Below are 19,652 nucleotides of genomic sequence, written 5' to 3'. Positions count from 1 at the left end.
ATAGAGTACAATATACAATACAATAGGCAGTACAGTGTAACGTATAATTCAGTATGCAGTGCAATATACTGTGCAATATACTGTGTAATACAATAGGTAGTACAGTATAGAGTACAATATACAAGACAATAGGCAGTACAGTATAACGTATAATTCAGTATGCAGTGCAATATACTGTGCAATATACTGTGTAATACAATAGGTAGTACAGTATAGAGTACAATATACAAGACAATAGGCAGTACAGTATATGGTATAATTCAGTATGCAGTGCAATATACCATGCAATATACAGTACAATGCAATAGAAGGTATTGTATACGGGGCAATATATAGTATAATAGACACTATAAAGTATAATACAGTATACAGTGCAGTATACAGTGCAATATACAGTACAATACAATAGATAGTACAGTATACAGTGCAATATACAGTAGAATACAATAGGCAGTACTAGAGTATAATACAATAGTACAGTATACAGTACAATATACAGTATAATACAATAGGCAGTACCGTATAGAGCACAATATACAGTATAATACATTCGACAGTACATTATACAGTACAGTATGCAGTATAATCCAATAGGCAGTACAGTATACAGTATAATAGAGTATACAGCACAGTATACAGTGAAATATACAGTAAAATACAATAGACAGTACAGTATACAGTACGATATACAGTATAATACAATATACAGCACAGTATATATTGCAATATACAGTACAAAACAATAGACAGTACAGTATACAGTATAATACAACACACAGTATGATATACAGTATAATGCAATATACAGCACTGTATACAGTACAATATACAGTACAAGACAATAGACAATACAGTATAATACAATAGACAGTACAATATATAATACAATATGCAATACAGAGGAAAGATTATAAATACTAAAGAATTAACCCAAGCATTCAGCAAGTCAAAACCCTTAAAAACCTATTCAAAATGCATACAATGCCATACATCCTGTTAACTGCCATGGTTCATAGAAAGGGAATCCTGGGAGCTATAGTTTGACATGGTCTAGAGCCTTGTCGGTCAAAGGGTCCCTCAGCAAACTTCAACTCCCATCACCCTGTAGCCTTGTGCTGAAGCCGTTAAGAGTGGGCTCAAGTGGCATTCTTTCCTCAATGTAGACATGCAACCCTGGGAGTTGTAGTTTGGCAAGGCCAAAGTCCTGATTGGACTGCAACTCCCAGGATGGGGGAAGAGATCGTATTGAGACCAAGGCCAACTCTTCATGTTGGGAGGAGAGCTTTTCGATGCCCTTGCCTGGCTTTTGTTTCGGCACCAAATGGGCAGCGACCGCAACCAAAGAAAGCCGCAATCTGTGTGCCGCGCATCTGTCCCCAGGCGGCAGATGGTCCCTGGCGGCGCTGAAAAGGGGGGAAAAAACGGCAAACTCTTTCGGCATTAATCTCGGGTGAAAGGTCGGCCAAACATCTGCCTCGGGGAGGCGTTTGGGAAAGGAACGGCATTTCTATAGAGGGCAAGAGGAGACAAAAACCTGTTGCCGGCAGCGGTCCAATGGCAGCAAAGCCCCAGAAACAGAAGGGGAAATCGATGGGACAAAAGCCAGTAGTAGGTCCAAGAGGCATTGCAAACCCTGCTTAACATAGAGCTGCTCTTGGTCTCCGCCTAATAATAATAATAATAATAATAATAATAATAATAATACTTACTAGCTGTCCCCTGCCATGCGTTGCTGTGACCCAGTTTGGTGATCTGGAAAGTAAAGTAATGAGAAAGTGTGGGTTTCTAATATATGTAATTTCTTTATCCTTGTGGGTAAATAGTATTTCTTTGTCAGTGTTGATGTGGAGATTGTCTGGTTTGCCTACTCTGGAACAGGCAACATAGAATTGTCCTTCTTTAGGGGTCCCTTTCAAATCTATGATACGATATCTCACTGTGTGTGAATCATATCTATCTATCTATCTATCTATCTATCTATATATATATATGGCTGGGTGGCTTGCCCTGGTGAAGGAAGTACAGACAGTACAGTATACCATATACAGTACAGTATAGAATACAGTATACAATATAATACAATAGGCAACAATAAGGCAACATTTCTCAACCTGGGGGTCGGGACCCTTTGGGGGGTCACGAGGGGGTGTCAGAAGGGTCACCAAAGACCACCAGATAACACATTTTTTTCTGTTGGTCATGGGTATCCTGTATTGGAAGTTTGGTCCAATTCTATAGTTGGTAGGGTTCAGAATGCTCTTTGATTGTAGGTGAACTATAAATCCCAGTAACTTCACCTCCCAAATGTTAAGGTCTGTTTCCCCCCAAACTCTATCTGTGTTCATATTTGGGAATATTGAGTATTAGTGCCAAGTTTGGTCCAGATCCATCATTGTTTGAGTCCACAGTTCTCTGGATGTAGGTGGACTACAACTCCCAAACGCAATGCCCACCAAACCCTTCCAGTACTTTCTGTTAGTCATGGGAGTTCTGTGTGGCAAGTTTGGTTCAATTGCATTGTTGATGGGGTTCAGAATGCTCTTTGATTGTAGGTAAACTATAAATCCCAGTAACTGCTCCTCCCACATGTCAAGGTCTGTTTTCCCCAAACTCTATATGTGTTAATATATAGTTAAGTTTGGTCCAGATCCATCATTGTTTGGGTCAACAGTGCTCTCTGGATGTAGGTGGACTACAACTCCCAAACGCAAGGTCAATGCCCACCAAACCCAGTACTTTCTGTTGGTCATGGGAGTTCAGTGTGCCAAGTTTGGTTCAATTCCATTGTCGGTGGGGTTCAGAATGCTCTTTGATTGTAGGTAAACTATAAATCCCAGTAACTGCACCTCCCACATGTCAAGGTCTGTTTCCCCCAAACTCTATCTGTGTTCATATTTGGAAATATTGAGTATTAGTGCCAAGTTTGGGTCAATTCCATCATTGGTGGAGTTCAGAATGCTTTTTGATTGTAGGTGAACTATAAATCCCAGCAGTTACAACTCCCAAATGACAAAATCAATCCCCCCACAAACCCTACCAGTATTCAAATTTGAGCATATTGGGTATTTGTGCCAAATTTGGTCCAGTGAATGAAAACACATCCTGTGTATCAGATATTTACATTACGATTACCAAATTACAATTACGAAGTCGCGACGAAAATAATGTTATGGTTGGGGGTCACCACAACATGGATTGTTGTCGAGGAAGGCATCACCCATGCTGTATATTTGCATTTTATTATGGTTGGGGGTCACCACAACCTGGATTGTTGTCGAGCAAGGCATCACCCATGCTGTATATTTGCATTATATTTTGTTTTCAATGTTTTCGAACCCTAGCAAAGATGGGTGGTGGACTGTGTGGCCAAAAATGCCTTGACACTGCCACATTCAGGCCTGTCTTTGCGCAACAGGTTGGTTTCCGAAGCCATTGAGAAAAGGGAGGGGGAAACAACCAGTTGCAGCGGCCCCTCCCCTCCATTTGGTCCTCTTTCTCCCCCCCCCCCTTTTCCCCCCTACTTAGCAGCTGCTGCCCTCTCATTAAAATGCACACCTGCTCTTTGGGGGGGGGGGACCTTTTGTCCCGCCGGCAGATGCCCCGGTTTTGTTGCAATGCCCGTTTTTTTCCCCCTTGCGTGGGGTCTTCTGGATCGTGGCATCTCACTCCCAAATATCCCCCCTTCCTTCCTTCCTTCCTTCCTTCCTTCAGAAAGAAACAAATAATGGATTGGACCTTTCTCTTCCATCCATCTTTCTCTTTCCCTTCCCTCCATCTTTGCAAAATTGCTGCCTCTTCCCAAGCCTGCCAACTTCTCCTCTCTTCTTTCTTTTTGCTCCTTTTCTGGATGGATTTGGAAGAGGTTTCCTTTGGAAACGCTGGACACAGACCACCCAGAGTTCCGGGGACCTGAGGCACGTCTATATTGCAGAATTAATGCAGTTTGGCAACGCTTTCACTGCCACGTGGAATGTGGGGAGTTGTAGTTTTGCAGGGTCTTTCGCCTTCTTTGTCAAACAGGGCCGATACCACACCAAACTGAATTTCCTAGGATTCCACAACATGGAGCCATAACATTTTGCATGTCATATAGCCTAGAGAAGGGAATGATGCTGGGGAAAGTGGAAGGCAAAAGGAAGAGGGGCCGACCAAGGGCAAGATGGATGGATGGCATCCTTGAAGGGACTGGACTGACCTTGAAGGAGCTGGGGGTGGTGACGGCCAACAGGGAGCTCTGGCGTGGGCTGGTCCTTAAGGCACGAAGAGTCGGAGACAACTGAACGAATGAACAACTACATAGTGGAGGTGCATTATACATATATATACACACACACACGCGCGCACATACATACATATATACATGCACACATATATACACACTATACATATACATATAACACACACATATATACATATGTATATACATGTACACATACATACATACACATACATATACATTTATACATATATACATACACACACATATATACACACTATACATATATATATATAACTCACACATATACATATATACATGTACACATACATATACATTTATACATATAGACACACACATATATACACACTATACATATACATATATATAACATATATATATGTGTGTGTGTGTGTGTGTGTGTGTGTGTATATATATATATATATATATATATATATATATAAAGGTAAAGGTAGTCCCCTGACAGTAAGTCCAGTCATGTCTGACTCTAGGGTGTGCTGTTCATCTCCATTTCTAAGCCGAAGAGCCAGCGTTGTCCGTAGACACCTCCAAGGTCATGTGGCCAGCATGACCGCATGGAGCGCCGTTACCTTTCCGTCAGAGCAGTACCTATTGATCTACTCACATTTGCATGTTTTCGAACTGCTAGGTTGGCAGAAGCTAGGGCTGACAGCGGAAGCTAACGCCGCTCCCCGGAATCGAACCTGCGACCTTTCGATCAACAAGCTCAGCAGCTCAGTGCTTTAACCCACTGCGCCACAGGGGGCTCCTACATATATGTATATGTGTGTATATATGTATACACACATATACATATATGCATATACACACATATACATATATACATATACATACATATACACATACATACATATAAATATATGCATACATATAAATATATACATATATGTGTGAATCTATGTATGTACCCTCGCACCCTGGATTCGAACTGCCGACCTTTCGGTCAGCAAATTCAGCAGCTCTGCAGTTTAACCTGCTGCGCCACCAGTACCCATTCCTAACAGCAGGAGCTCACCTTGCTCCCTGGATTCGAACTGCCGACCTTTCGGTCAGCAAGTTCAGCAGCTCTGCGGTTTAACCCGCTGCGCCACCAGTACCCATCCCATATTTAGTGGTTTCTTATCTTAAAGATTAGCAGATTTGGATTGAGCATTAAATTAAGATATCCCCTTATTTTGGTTCTGCGCTTCAACAGGAAGCCCTTGGAGAGGTGTTCCGGCCTGAAATTGAGCTCTTTCCTAACTTTGCATTCAACCATTGATCTGGCCATAGATATCAGACTGAAAAGGGAGATAGATTCATAGAAACACCTTGGAAAAAGAAGTTGTTTGGGTGGCAAAAGAGGGCTGAATGTGGCAACTTTTGTTTGGTTCCTGGGTGGGGTCCACTTGTGTTAAGGCGTGGAAACCGAGGCTGGTTTTGCCTCCCAAAATCCGGAGAGTTGCAATACCAAATCCTCCAGGCATCGGCCTCACTTTAGATTCAGGTGTCGATACAGCCAAGTTGCTTACTCTTACTTTGATTCATGCACTGTCCATAAATGTTTGTATATCTTTTGGGCTTTACTTCTGTGTCTTTCCTTCCTCTCTTCCCTTCTTCCTTCCTTCGTTCAATGAGCCATTTGGCTCGTACTTTTTTGGTGTCTAGGAACAGATGGCCATTTGGATGGCTGTGTGAGCCCATTGTTGCAAAGCTATGCCCTTCCCAAAGAGGTCTTAAACAAACAAACAAACCAAGGGCTCTCCTGCTGAGATAAGAATGAAGCTGGAGTTGTTGTTTTTGTTTCCTTGACCCTTTCCTTTTGGCGTTTAGTTTATCTTTCAAGGGATGCACCAAAGCAGTTGTTCCTGAGAGTTAAATACACAAATCGGTCTCCCGAGATGGAGATGTCGCTTTGCGTGCATCCAGATTGGCGGGCAAACAGCGTCGGGACGCCGCTTTGATAGAAGAGACACCTGTTGACCTCATGATCATGCCCCTGCCTCTGTCTTTGTCCCCGCAGATGCCCCAGCGCCTTTGTCGGCAACCGGTGCCAGCTGCCAAACCCTTGCCTGAGCTCCCCGTGCAAAAATGCCGGCACTTGCCACCCTTGGGTGCGCGGCAACAGCGCCGACTACACCTGCGCCTGCCGCTTGGGCTACACCGACAAGCTGTGCCTTACTCCCGAGGAGAACGCCTGCCTCAGCAGCCCCTGCCGCAACGGAGGCTCCTGCGATCTTCTCACCTTGACCGAGTATAAATGCCGCTGCCCTCCCGGCTGGTCAGGTAAGGAAGAGTGGCTCACAAGCATCCCTGGTGCTTCCCAAAGTCATTGCATCTCCAGATAGGGCTGAGAAAGATGATGATGATTATTATTATTGTCATCATATTAGTTGAGACTAACGTGCCGTCGTAAGAAAGAGTGGCTCACATCCCTGGTGCTTCCCAAAGTCATTGCATCTTCAGATAGGGCTGAGAAAGATTATTATTATTATTATTATTATTATTTTCATATGAATTGAGACTAATGCACCATCATAAGGAAGAGTGGCTCACAAACATCCTTGGTGCTTCCCAAAGTCATTGCATCTCCAGATAGGGCTGAGAAAGATTATTATTATTATTATTATTATTATTATTATTATTTATATTATTATTATTTCCATATTAATTAAGACTAATGCGCCATCGTAAGGAAGAGTGGCTCACAAGCATCCCTGGTGCTTCCCAAAGTCATTGCATCTCCAGATAGGGCTGAGAAAAATGATGATGATTATTATTATTGTCATCATATTAGTTGAGACTAACGTGCCGTCGTAAGAAAGAGTGGCTCACATCCCTGGTGCTTCCCAAAGTCATTGCATCTCCAGATATGGCTGAGAAAGATTATTATTATTATTATTATTATTATTTTCGTATTGAGACTAATGCACCATCATAAGGTAGAGTGGCTTACATCCCTGGTGCTTCCCAAAGTCATTGCATCTCCAGATATGGCTGAGAAAGATTATTATTATTATTATTATTATTATTATTATTATTTTCGTATTGAGACTAATGCACCATCATAAGGTAGAGTGGCTCACATCCCTGGTGCTTCCCAAAGTCATTGCATCTCCAGATAGGGCTGAGAAAGATTATTATTATTATTATTATTATTATTATTATTATTATTATTTTCATATTGAGACTAATGCACCATCATAAGGAAGAGTGGCTCACATCCCTGGTGCTTCCCAAAGTCATTGCATCTCCAGATAGGGCTTAGAAAAATGATGATGATGATGATGATGATTATTATTGTCATCATATTAGTTGAGACTAATGTGCCATCGTAAGAAAGAGTGGCTCACAAACATCCCTGGTGCTTCCCAAAGTCATTGCATCTCCAGATAGCGTGGAGAAGTATTAGTATTATTATTTGATACATAACAAGATTAGTACACAGCAAGCAAGATCCCTATGAAATCACACATCAGACACTTCCCAAGTGTCTACGACCATGTGTGTATCAACAAATAATGCGTGCAAATTCGAGTCGGGTGGCCTTTTGCGGCTGACCAATGGTAATTTTGTCAGCGCCTATTGTTTTTAAGTCCAGGCCATGGTCTTTAGGTACTGCACCCAGTGTGCCGATCACCATTGGGACCACCTTGATTGGCTTGTGCCGGAGTCTTTGCAGTTCTATCTTTAAATCCTCATATCATGTATGCTTTTCAATAATAATAATAATAATAATAATAATAATAATAATAATAATTGTATTAGTTGAGATTAATGCACCTGCTTCCTTGTTTGGTAGTTGTTTGGCCATTCCGGTGATGTTTTTCCTTGTCTGTGCCCTCCTCCCAAGGCAAGACGTGCCAACAGGCTGATCCCTGTGCCTCCAACCCCTGTGCCAACGGTGGCCAGTGCGTGCCTTTCGACTCGGACTATGTCTGCCGGTGCCCGCCGGGCTTCCACGGTGCCACGTGCAAGGAGGACCTCAATGAGTGCAGCCGCATGCCACCCGTCTGCAAGAACGGCGGGACCTGCAACAACCAGATTGGGAGCTATGAGTGCCACTGCCGGCAGGCCTACACGGGTCCCAACTGCGAGCACCTGTACATGCCCTGCAGCCCATCCCCTTGCCAAAACGGAGGGACCTGCCGCCAGACAGGGGACACCACTTTCGAATGCACCTGCCTGCCAGGTAGGGAGGCCTTTTCTTCTCCGTGCCTTTTTGTTCTGGGCCATATCTTTGGAAAATCATCTAACCAACATAAATGTATCAGTAGTTTAATAGTAAGTGTGGGCCTGCTTTAGGCTGATGCGATTGTTTGAGAGACCTCTGATCTACACTATTGAACGAACGCAGTCTAACTCCACTGGGAGTTGTAGTTTGGTGAGACCGGATCTCTTGGGCATAGAAGGCTAAAGACCTTTGACTGCTGTGGCCAAGTGCTGCAAAGTCCTGAGAGTTGTAGTTTGGTGAGGCCGATGCTCTTGAGCTTAGAAGGCTAAAAACCTTTGACTGCCATGGCTCAGTGCTGTGGAGTCCTGAGAGTTGTACTTTGGTGAGGCCAGAGCTCTTAAACATAAAAGGCTAAAGACCTTTGACTGCCGTGGCTGAGTGCTGTGAAGTCCTGAGAGTTGTAGTTTGGTGAGGCTGGCGCTCTTGAGTATAGAAGGCTAAAGACCTTTGACTGCCGTGGTTCAGTGCTGTGAAGTCCTGAGAACTGTAGTATGGTGAGGTCAGCGCTCTTGAGCATAGAAGGCCAAAGACCTTTGACTGCAATGGCTCAGTGCTGTGAAGTCCTGAGAGTTGCAGTTTGATGAGTCCAGAGCTCTTGAGCATAGAAGGCTAAAGACCTTTGACTGCCGTGGCTCAGTGCTGTGAAGTTTTGAGAACTGTAGTTTGGTGAGGCCAGAGCTCTTGAGCATAGAAGGCTAAAGACCTTCAGCTGCAATGGCTCGGTACTGTGAAGTCCTGAAAGTTGTAGTTTGGTGAAACCGGTGCTCTTGAGCATTGAAGACCAAAGACCTTTGACTGCAATTGTTCGGTACTGTGAAGTCCTGAGAATTGTAGTTTGGTGAGTCCAGTGCTCTTGAGCATAGAAGGCTAAAAATCTTCGACTGCAATGCCTCAGTGCTGTGAAGTCTTGAGAGTTATAGTTTGGTGACTCCAGAGCTCTTGAGCATAGAAGGCTAAAGACCTTTGATTTCGATGGCTCGGTGCTATTGAACCCTGGGTGCGATAGTTTTACAAGCCTTCTCGACAACGAATGCGGGTACCTCAGAAAACCACAACTCCCAGAATTCCATAGCATTGAGCCATGGCAGTTAAAGGAGCTGCAAGAGTCAGGTTCAGCACTTGTGATGTGCAGCTTTCCCCTTTCATGAAACCAGCTTGCTGTGGGATCATACATGGGTCTATTTTTTCCATAATTCCATGCAGGATATGAGGACATTGCTTTCTCAATTTTTTTTTTGGAGGAACTACAAAACCCAAAATTCAGCGAGCGTGGAGGGTTTTATCCCCGAAAGAAGGCAAGCATCGTTATGTTTGTGGCCTATTCTGCCATGCACCCCAAGGTTCAGGAAGGTCATTTCTCACAGGACGAGGCATTGGAACACATGACGGGTCGGTTGCGTCTTCAAAACAGCAGCCCCGTTTTATCTTGAATTATTTTATTTTTTCCATCTCAACTGCCAGCGTATCTTATCTGAGATGGACAGACTTGAAAGCCTTCAACGGACGACAAAATCAAATGGTGGCGGCATTTATCTCACTTTTAAGGAGCTTAATGAAGAAGAAAGTATCCCCAAAATCTAGGCCTCTCATTGTTTTGGGCACCCAGCTCCTAGAAACCTCTGTTGCCTTGGCCAATGATGAGGGATAATGGGAGCTGAAGTCCCAAACATACAGAGGACCAACGTAACTCACAATTGCAATAGCATTCAGATGGAGTAAACTCTTTGATTTTGGGGCTCCAACTTCCAGAAGCTTCGGCTTCAACTTGGCCAAGACTCAGATGATGCTGAGAATCATAATAATAATAATAATAATAATAATAATAATAATAATAATACATTATTATTATTATTATTATTATTATTATTATTATTGAGACTAATGTGCCATCATAAAGAAGAGTATGGCAGCTATTTATTTGTTTATCAGAAGCAAATTGAGCATACAGTTATGTATAGAAAAACCACAAACAACATTACATATGTGTATGATATTAAATGTCCTTTGACCTGAAACTGGCCATTTGGAGTGCCCCTGGTGTTGTTACAAGAAGGTCCTCCATTGTGCATGTGGCAGGGCTCTGGCTGCATTGTAGTAGGTGGTCAGTGGTTTGCTCTTCTCCGCAATTGCATGTTGTGGACTCCACTTTGTGGCCCCATTTCTTAAGGTTGGCTCTGCATCTCGTGGTGCCAGAGCACAGTCTGCCTTCCAAGTCGACCAGTTTTCTGTGTGCCCAGGAGGGAGTTTCTCATCTAATCTCAGCCACAGATTGGGGTTTTTGGTTTTAGACTGCCACTTTTGGACTCTTGCTTGCTGAGCTGTTCCTGCGAGTAGATCTTAGGAAGCTGTTTCTTGATTTAAGGCATTGGCATGCTGACTGATATGCAAACAGAGGATGGATTGGAGATGTCACTGCCTTGGTCCTTTCATTATGGGCTGCTACTTCCCAGTGGATGTCAGGTGGTGCAATACCGGCTAAACCAATGACGGGCAACCTTTTGAGCTTGGTGTGTCAATACTCGCCAAAAAAACGAGCATAACTCGAGTGGGGTGTCACTTTGAGAAAAACCCCATAATGTCATGATGTTTATAGTTTAATAACAAAAATATATTATTGTAATATATAACTGTATTTAATAAACCAAAAACTAATTATTTAACTTACCTACTTTTTCTATAATGCCATATATCTCGGCATAATAGAAAAATGCTGGTGTAGGAGCCGAGGATAAAATGTCCTTCTTGGGATGCGGCCCCATCTTCTCTGTATGCGGCCGCATGCGGCTGTGTGTCATCGAAAATGGCTACGCGTGTCAGTGCTGACACACGTGTCATAGGTTCGCCATCATGGGGCTAAACAGTATAATATCTCCGGCGATGTAGGGCGTAGATATCCTGTGATAATGTGACATATCCACAGTTTTAGCATGGTGAGATGTATTCCACACTATGCATGTGTATTCAGCAGCAGAGTAACCAAGTGCAAGGGCAGATGTCTTCACTGTGTCTAGTTGTGATCCCCAGGCTGTGCCAGTCAACTTTTGTATGATATGATTTCTAGCACCCACTTTTTGCTTGATATTCAAGCAGTGCTTCTTGTAAGTCTAGAGTGACTCCCAGGTATTTAGATATAGTTGGATTCCTTCCCAGGTCATACTCACAGCTCGAGATGCTTGTCTGTTCTTTAGGTGAAAAGCACACGTCTGCATTTTAGATAAATTAGGAATCAGTTGGTTTCCCCTGTAATAGGCAGTAAGAGCACCTAAAGCTTCAAAGAGCTTCTGATCAACCATTTCAAAGCTCCCTGCTTGAGCGGTGATGGCACGATCGTCAACATAGATCGTTTCTAGGAGCATTAATCAATTACACTATGTAACACAGCAAAGCCTAGAGAAGACAATTATGCTGGGGAAAGTGGAAGGTAAAAGGAAGAGGGGCTGACCAAGGGCAAGATGGATGGATGGCATCCTTGAAGTGACTGAACTGACCTTGAAGGAGCTGGGGGTGGTGACGGCCGACAGGGAGCTCTGGCGTGGGCTGGTCCATGGGGTCACGAAGAGTCGGAGACGACTGAACGAGTGAACAACAACAACATGTAACACAATTTTTTCCTGGGTTATAATTGTTGTTTCCTAATTGATTCTGTTATAAAAATATGGGAAAAGTTGATTAAACTGCAAAAAGTTACAGAACATCCTGCAACACAAACAGAATTTGTGGCAGTGACATAAACGAAGTTCCTGGAGTATAACAAATACTTGCAAAGTAAGGACCGCACAATTAAACAGGAAATTACACTTTCAAACCAGGAACAGGTTTTTATTTTCCAAATGTTGTTACATGTATTATTGCGATAGCTTTCTAATGCAGCAAACTCGCAATTTTAGGACTTCAGTTCCCAGTTCCAGGAGTTTGAAGAATCCCAAACTCCTGGAAGATGGGAGTTTGGGGAAGAGCGGAGTTGGATGAACAAGATGGATTTTCCTACCATTACAGACTCGACCCCCTGACAATAATAAACAACCATTGTTGCCTTTCAGCTGCACCGAACGTGTCTGTGTTTGAACACTTGCAAACGGCAGTCAAACAGCTGTTGCTTGGCGCTCAGGAGTGTGTCAAATTGGCCGGCTTTTGCAGAGTCTGCTTCTACTTCTGGGCCTTGTTTGCTTGTAAAGGAATCGCTTTCACCCCAAAATTGAGGACAAATCATGACAACTGGAGGGGGGGGGGGGGAGAGAAAAGAATCTCTATCAGGGAAAGGAAGGATATGGCAAGGATTTCTGGACCGAATGAACTCCTGCTTCTCCTTATGTAGGACTATTTATTTCAGGCATTTTCTGCTCTCGTCCTTCTTTCTTATAGAAAGGGAAGAGAAGAAGGGACAAGTGTTTTCTTTCCTGAAGCCTTGAGAAAGTCTTCAAGTTAACACCTCTCAACAAAAGATTCTCCCAGGCTCAGCCAGGCCTTCAAATGCTAATGAAGGTGGTCAGTTGAAACAGTCACACCCAGCTCCAGCAGAGAAGAGCTCTTTGGCCCACCCCAGCCATTCCACAGATATATAAACCCATTGTCCTAATTCCAACAGACCTCACTACCTCTGAGGATGCTTGCCATAGATGCAGGCGAAACGTCAGGAGAAAATGCCTCTAGAACATGGCCCTATAGCCCGAAAAAACCCACAGGAACCTAGTCCTCAAGTTGGTTCTTTGTTTTCGCTTTGGGTGGTTTCACATCATGAAACAAGCAAGGTGTTTTGCCCAGAAAGTTCACCACCTCACCCGTTTCATGGGAAATCTGCTACAAAACAGGAGCTTTTCTGTTGAGTTCCAGGATCAGAGAAGCAGAAGGCGAAAACAGAAGAGCGGTTGGACTAGATGGCCCTTGGGTGCTCCTTCCAATTCTAGGCATCTGAGTCCAGTCTAGTCACTATCTCAGAAAGTCTAGAGGCTGGATGGCCATCTCCCAGGAAGGATAGCTTGGGTATTCCTTTGAAAGGGGTCAGATTGGATAGCCCTTGGGTGCCCCTTCCGACTCAAGGAATTTGAGTCTCTATCACAGGAGGTCTTTAAACAGAAGCTGGATGGCCATCTCTCAGGAGGACTTGGATTGGTATTCCTTCAAAAGGGGTTGGACTTGATGGCCCTTGGGTGCGCATTCCGACTCTAGGATTCTGAGTCCCGTGGAATCTCTATCTAGAGGCTGGATGGCCATCTCTCAGGAGGGATTGAATTCAGTATTCCTTTGAAAGGGTTGGACTAGATGGCTCTTGGGTGCTCCTTCCAACTCTAGAATTCTGAGTCCCGTGGAGTCTCTCTCTCAGGAGGTCTAGAGGCTGGATGGCCATCTCTCAGGAGGGATTGAATTCGGTATTCCTTTGAAAGGGTTGGACTAGATGGCTCTTGGGTTCTCCTTCCGACCCTAGGATTCTGAGTCTCAAGGAGTCTCCATCTCAGGAGGTGTAGAGGCTGGCCATCTCTCAGAAGAGATTGAATTTGCTATTCCTTTGAAAGGGTTGGACTAGATGGCTCTTGGGTGCCCCTTCTGACTCTAGGAATCTGAGTCTATCACAGGAGGTCTTTGAACAGAAGCTGAATGACCATCTCTCAGGAGGACTTGGATTGAGTATTCTAGATGGTCGTTGGGTGTCCCTTCCAACTCTAGGAATCTAGGAGTCTCTGTCTCAGGAGGTCTAGTGGCTGGATGGCCATCTCTCAGAAGGGCTTGGATTGAGTATTCCTCCAAAAGAGGTTGGACTAGATGACCCTTGGGTGCGCCTTCTAACTCTAGGAATCTGAGTCTCTATCTCAGGAGGACTAGTGTCTGGATAGCCGTATCTAAGAAGAGTTTGGATTGGGTATTCCTTCAAAAGGGGTCAGATTGGATGGTCCTTTGGATCCCTTCCAAATGGATAGTTCTCTGAAGCTTCGAGATGCTGTTGGCTGGCAGCTGGATGTTTCATCATATGGATTGGCGCATAGATGGGCCCAAAAGATCTGACTCAGTCTGACACAGCTTCCCACCCCTCCTCATCAGTGAGCGGCGTCCGCATGGGGCCAGTCACACCCCTTCCTTCTTGTATCGTGTGAGTTTCCTTCCTATTTTGGCCGGAAATGTGGAGCCTCCGGCGTGGGAACCTCCCTGCCTTGGATCAGAAGGAGCAAGGAACACGGATCTCTGGATATGCAAACGCTCCAGATACCCAGACCCCATCTGATTTGGGGACACTACATTGGGACAACCCTGGTTAGTTCTTCAATAGGAGGCATCTGAGGAACACCAAGTGCTATTATCTCTCCTTGAGATTGAACCATATGCTTGACTAAGAACATCTTCCCAAACTTATGGAGTCTAAATATAGGTCTCTATACAGTCCCACCAGACATCAGTACCAGGAAAGATTCTGGAGCAGATCATGAAGGAGGCGGTCTGCAATCACTTAGAAAAGAATGCTGTGATTACTCAACGTCAACATGGATTCCTCAAAAACAAGTCATGCCAGACTGATCTTATCCCATTTTTCGAAAAGTTACAAGCTTGGTAGATGCTGGGAATGCTGTGGATGGAGCAGATCTTGATTTCAGCAAGGCCCTCAACAAAGCCTCCCATGACCTTCTTGCAAGCACACTAGTCCAATGTGAGCTAGGCAATGTGATTATTAGGTGGATCTGGAATTGGTTAAGCAACTGAACCCAAAGGGTACTTCTCCCTAACGGTTCCTCTTCTTCATCCTGGAAAGAAGTGATTATTTGGGTGCCATGAAGAGGGTTTGATCCTAGGCTCAGTACCGTTCAATCTTCCAATTCTATGTATATATGTATCTTATCTGTCGATCTATCATATCTGATTTATGGCTGGATGACCATCTGTTGGGAATGCTTTGATTGTGCTTTTCCTGGCTGGAAGAAGAGGGTGGGACTAGATGGCCCTTGGGTCTCTTCCAACTCTAGGAATGTATAGTTCTATTATTATCAATGATAATATTCAGAGGCAGAATGGGCATCTGTTGGGAGTGCTTTGATTGTGCTTTTCTTACCCATACAAAGAGAGTTGGACTAGATTGCCCTTGGGGTCCCTTCCAACTCTAGGATTCTGTCGTTCTAATATTATCAATAAAAATAATCAGAGACAGGATGGGCATCTGTTGGGGATGTTTTGATTGTACTTTTCCTGCATAATGACAGAAAGAGGTTGGACTGGATGGCCCTTGGGGTCTCTTCCAACTCAATGACTCTGTTTATATGTATCATATATTTCTTTCATATCTCATCTATGACTGGATAGTCATCTGTTGGTAGTGCTTTGATTGTGCTTTTCCTGACTGTACAAAGAGGGTGGGACTAGCTGGCCCTTGGGATCTCTTCCAACTCTAGGATTCTGTCGTTCTAATATTATCAATAAAAATAATCAGAGACAGGATGGGCATCTGTTGGGGATGTTTTGATTGTGCTTTTCCTGCATAATGACAGAAAGGGGTTGGACTGGATGGCCCTTGGGGTCTCTTCCAACTCAATGACTCTGTTTATATGTATCATATCTTTCTTTCATATCTCATCTATGGCTGGATGGCTATCTGTTGGGAGTGCTTTGATTGTGCTTTTCCTGACTGTACAAAGAGGATTGGACTAGATGGCCCTTGGGGTCTCTTCCAACTGATATTATTATCAGTCATAATACTCAGAGGCAGAATGGGCATCTGTTGGGGATGTTTTGGTTGTTCTTTTCCTGCATGATAGCAGAAAGGGGTTGAACTGGATGGCGCTTGGGGTCTCTTCCAAATCTATGATTCTATATAAATACGTATTATAACTGATCTGTGGCTGGATGGCCATCTGTCAGGAGTGCTTAGATTGTGCTTTTCCTGCTGGAAGAAGAGGGTTAGACTGAGTGGCCCATGGGGGTCTCTTCCATCTCTCTGATTCTATGGGAGACTTCTTTTCACCATAAGACCAGGACAAATTATATTGTATTTCTGCTCCTCAGACTGTCTACCTGTCCAATATGTGCTGAGCTTACCTGGACATTCGGGTTTTGAATTTTAATACATGTCATCTCTTTTCTCTCCCAAGGTTTCTCTGGTCCAAATTGCGAAGAGAACATTGACGACTGCCCTGGAAATGGCTGCAAGAATGGTGGGACCTGTGTGGATGGGGTGAACACCTACAACTGTCAGTGTTTACCTGAGTGGACAGGTAAGACCTTGGAGAGGGAAGGTTGGAAACAGGGCTGGGCCGAAAAAACAGAAAGAGTAATTGGGGAGATATTGCTTTTGAAAGGCAGCTGGAAAGAACAATGGAGAGAAGTTCCTTTTAGAACGCAACTGGAAACAGTAATGGGGAGGAATTCCTTTTAAAAATGGAGGAAGCTCCTTTTGAGAAGTAACTATGAATAGTAATGGGGAGAAATTCCTTTTAGAAAGAAACTACAACGAGTAATGGGGAGGAATTCCTTTTTAAAGTGGGGAAAACTTGTGAAAAGTAACTACAACAAGTAATGTGGAGGAATTCCTTTTAAAATCGGAAAACTTGTGAAAAGTAACTACAAAGAGTAATGGGGAGAAATTCGTTTTAGAAAGAAACTACAAAGAGTAATGGGGAGGAATTCCTTTTAAAAATGGAGGAAGCTCCTTTTGAGAAGTAACTATGAATAGTAATGGGGAGAAATTCGTTTTAGAAAGAAACTACAAAGAGTAATGGGGAGGAATTCCTTTTTAAAATGGGGTAAACGTGTGAAAAGTAACTACAACGAGTAATGTGGAGGAATTCCTTTTAAAATGGGGAAAACTTGTGAAAAGTAACTACAAAGAGTAATGGGGAGAAATTGCTTTTTAAATTGGAAAATGATGAAAAGTAACTACAAAGAGTAATGGGGAGAAATTCCTTTTGAAATGGGAGAAACTCCTTGTGAAAAATAACTACAAAGAGTAATGGGGAGGAATTCCTTTTTAAAATGGGGAAAACTCCTTGTGAAAAGTAACTACAAAGAGTGGTGGGAAGGAATTTCTTTTAGAACTCAACTGGAAAGAGTAATGAGGAGAAATTCCTTCTAATTATGGGGATACCCTTTGTGAAAAGTAACTACAAAGAGTAGTGGGAAGAAATTCCTTTTAGAACACAACTGGAAAGAGTAATGGGGAGAAATTCCTTCTAATTATGGGAAAACCCTTTGTGAAAAGTAACTACAAAGAGTAGTGGAAAGAAATTCCTTTTAGAAAGCAAGTGGAAAGCGCAATGGGGAGGAATTCCTTTTAATAATGGGGGAAACTCCTTGTGAAAAGTAGCTACAAAGGGTAACGGGGAGAAATTCCTTTTTTAACACAACTGGAAAGAGGAATGGGGAGGAATTCCTTTGAAAAAGTATTGGGGAAAACTCTTTTGGAAAAGTAACTGTGCCAAATGATGGCGGAAAATTCCTTGTGGAAAAGGCCTTCAAAGAGCAATGGAAAGAGTTCCCTTTTAGGGAGTAACTGGGATTCTCCTTGTCAAAAGCAATGGGAGGGAGTGGTGTGGAGGGACTCCTTTTCCAAGATCTCTTGGAGGTGGCTTGAAGTCCAAAGCTCTCCTGAACTCCCCGCAGGTCAGTACTGCACGGAGGACGTGGACGAGTGCCAGCTCATCCCCAACGCCTGCCAGAACGGGGGCACCTGCCACAACACCTACGGCGGCCACAACTGCGTCTGCGTCAACGGCTGGACCGGCGAGGACTGCAGCGAGAACATCGACGACTGCGCCAGCGCTGCCTGCTTCATGGGGGCCACCTGCCACGACCGGGTGGCTTCCTTCTACTGCGAGTGCCCCCACGGCAGGACAGGTGGGGACACGACAACAGTGGCCATGGTGGGGAGGGAGGGAGGGAGGAGCCACATCGGGGACCCTCAAATGTGGCCAAGTTACTGAGCATCCCTTGTCCAGAATGCAGGCATGCACATATACACATATATAAACTGTCAAGGTCAGGCGCCAGATAATAAAGTTTATTGCTCAAACAAACTCAAAACAGCCTCCAACCCTGCTTCTCCTAATACTACCAGTATTACTATCATTGCTAGCAGACTCTTATCACAACATAAACACACAAAACACATATACACAGACTGGGCCACAGCAGCACATGGCAGGGGACGGCTAGTCAACAATAAACGCAGAAACAGATAGACACAGACATATAGTAATTGCTACGCTGAAACTCCTGTAATAGTTTTAGATAGTTAATTTATTTGATTATTTGATTAAGAGAGGAAATTGGGGAATAAATATAATAGTGATGATGATAATGATGTTGATGTTCAAGTGATACGCAATGTTTTCCTCCTACCAGGTTTGCTGTGCCACCTCAGCGACGCTTGCATCAGCAACCCTTGCAACGAAGGCTCCAACTGCGACACCAACCCCGTCACTGGCAAAGCCATTTGTACCTGCCCCATTGGGTACACGGGCCCCGCTTGCAACCAGGACATGAATGAATGCAAACTGGGTAAGTGAGGCAGCCATCTTGGATATGCTGGCTTGCTTAATAATAATAATAATAATAATAATAATAATAATAATAATACTTTATTTATATATTGCTCCATCTCCCCGAGGGGACTCCGAGTGGTTTCCAAGTAACATCATCAATACATACAGAGTAAACAACATAAACGTAAGATTAACAAAATAATATAAGCATAAAAATGGTCGCCATAACACATATATATTATTTATTTATTTATTTACTTCATTTGTATACCGCTCTCTCTCAGCCCGTAGGCGACTCAGAGCAGTTTACAACCAAGTCAGTATACAAAGTGCACAACAATTAGCATTTAAAACAGTAACCAAGGCAACTACATCAATATAACAATACATCAATACATCAATATAACATCAATACATCCATATAACTAATCCATGTTCTGAGTTTGAGCCTGCCACTTTTGGACTCTCGCTTGCTGGGATGTTCCAGCGAGTGTCTCTGTAGATCTTAGAAAACTATTCCTTGATTTAAGTCATTAAAAGTAATCCTGCCTGTTCAAGGCAATTTAAAAGGCCGGGCTGAAATTAGTGCAAGCTCAAAAATTCTAGGGGGCCCGGGAATTAAGTGCACTGCTATAGCAGGCAACAACAATAATAGGTATGGGTCTATGGCTGTTCATTTCCAGGGCCTATTAGAGGAAGTGGCCTGAGTAATTGGTGGGAAGAATAA

General features: G+C 43.6%; 1 protein-coding gene across 1 annotated transcript in view; it reads left to right on the top strand.

The window, feature by feature from the left end:
* The window catches only part of NOTCH1 (notch receptor 1), a 111,928-nt gene that overhangs the window by 38,651 nt on the left and 53,625 nt on the right, over nt 1–19,652 (top strand). Inside the window, exons 3-7 of the mRNA XM_060757486.2 lie at nt 6,261–6,523; nt 8,091–8,429; nt 16,538–16,660; nt 18,045–18,278; nt 18,786–18,941. Of these exons, the coding sequence (XP_060613469.2) occupies nt 6,261–6,523; nt 8,091–8,429; nt 16,538–16,660; nt 18,045–18,278; nt 18,786–18,941 (1,115 nt within the window). The remainder of the gene's footprint in view (nt 1–6,260; nt 6,524–8,090; nt 8,430–16,537; nt 16,661–18,044; nt 18,279–18,785; nt 18,942–19,652) is intronic.

The sequence above is a fragment of the Anolis sagrei genome, chromosome 11 (assembly GCF_037176765.1).
Source record: "Anolis sagrei isolate rAnoSag1 chromosome 11, rAnoSag1.mat, whole genome shotgun sequence".
Taxonomy (NCBI): domain Eukaryota; kingdom Metazoa; phylum Chordata; class Lepidosauria; order Squamata; family Dactyloidae; genus Anolis; species Anolis sagrei.
This window is presented reverse-complemented; position numbering and strand designations above follow the sequence as displayed.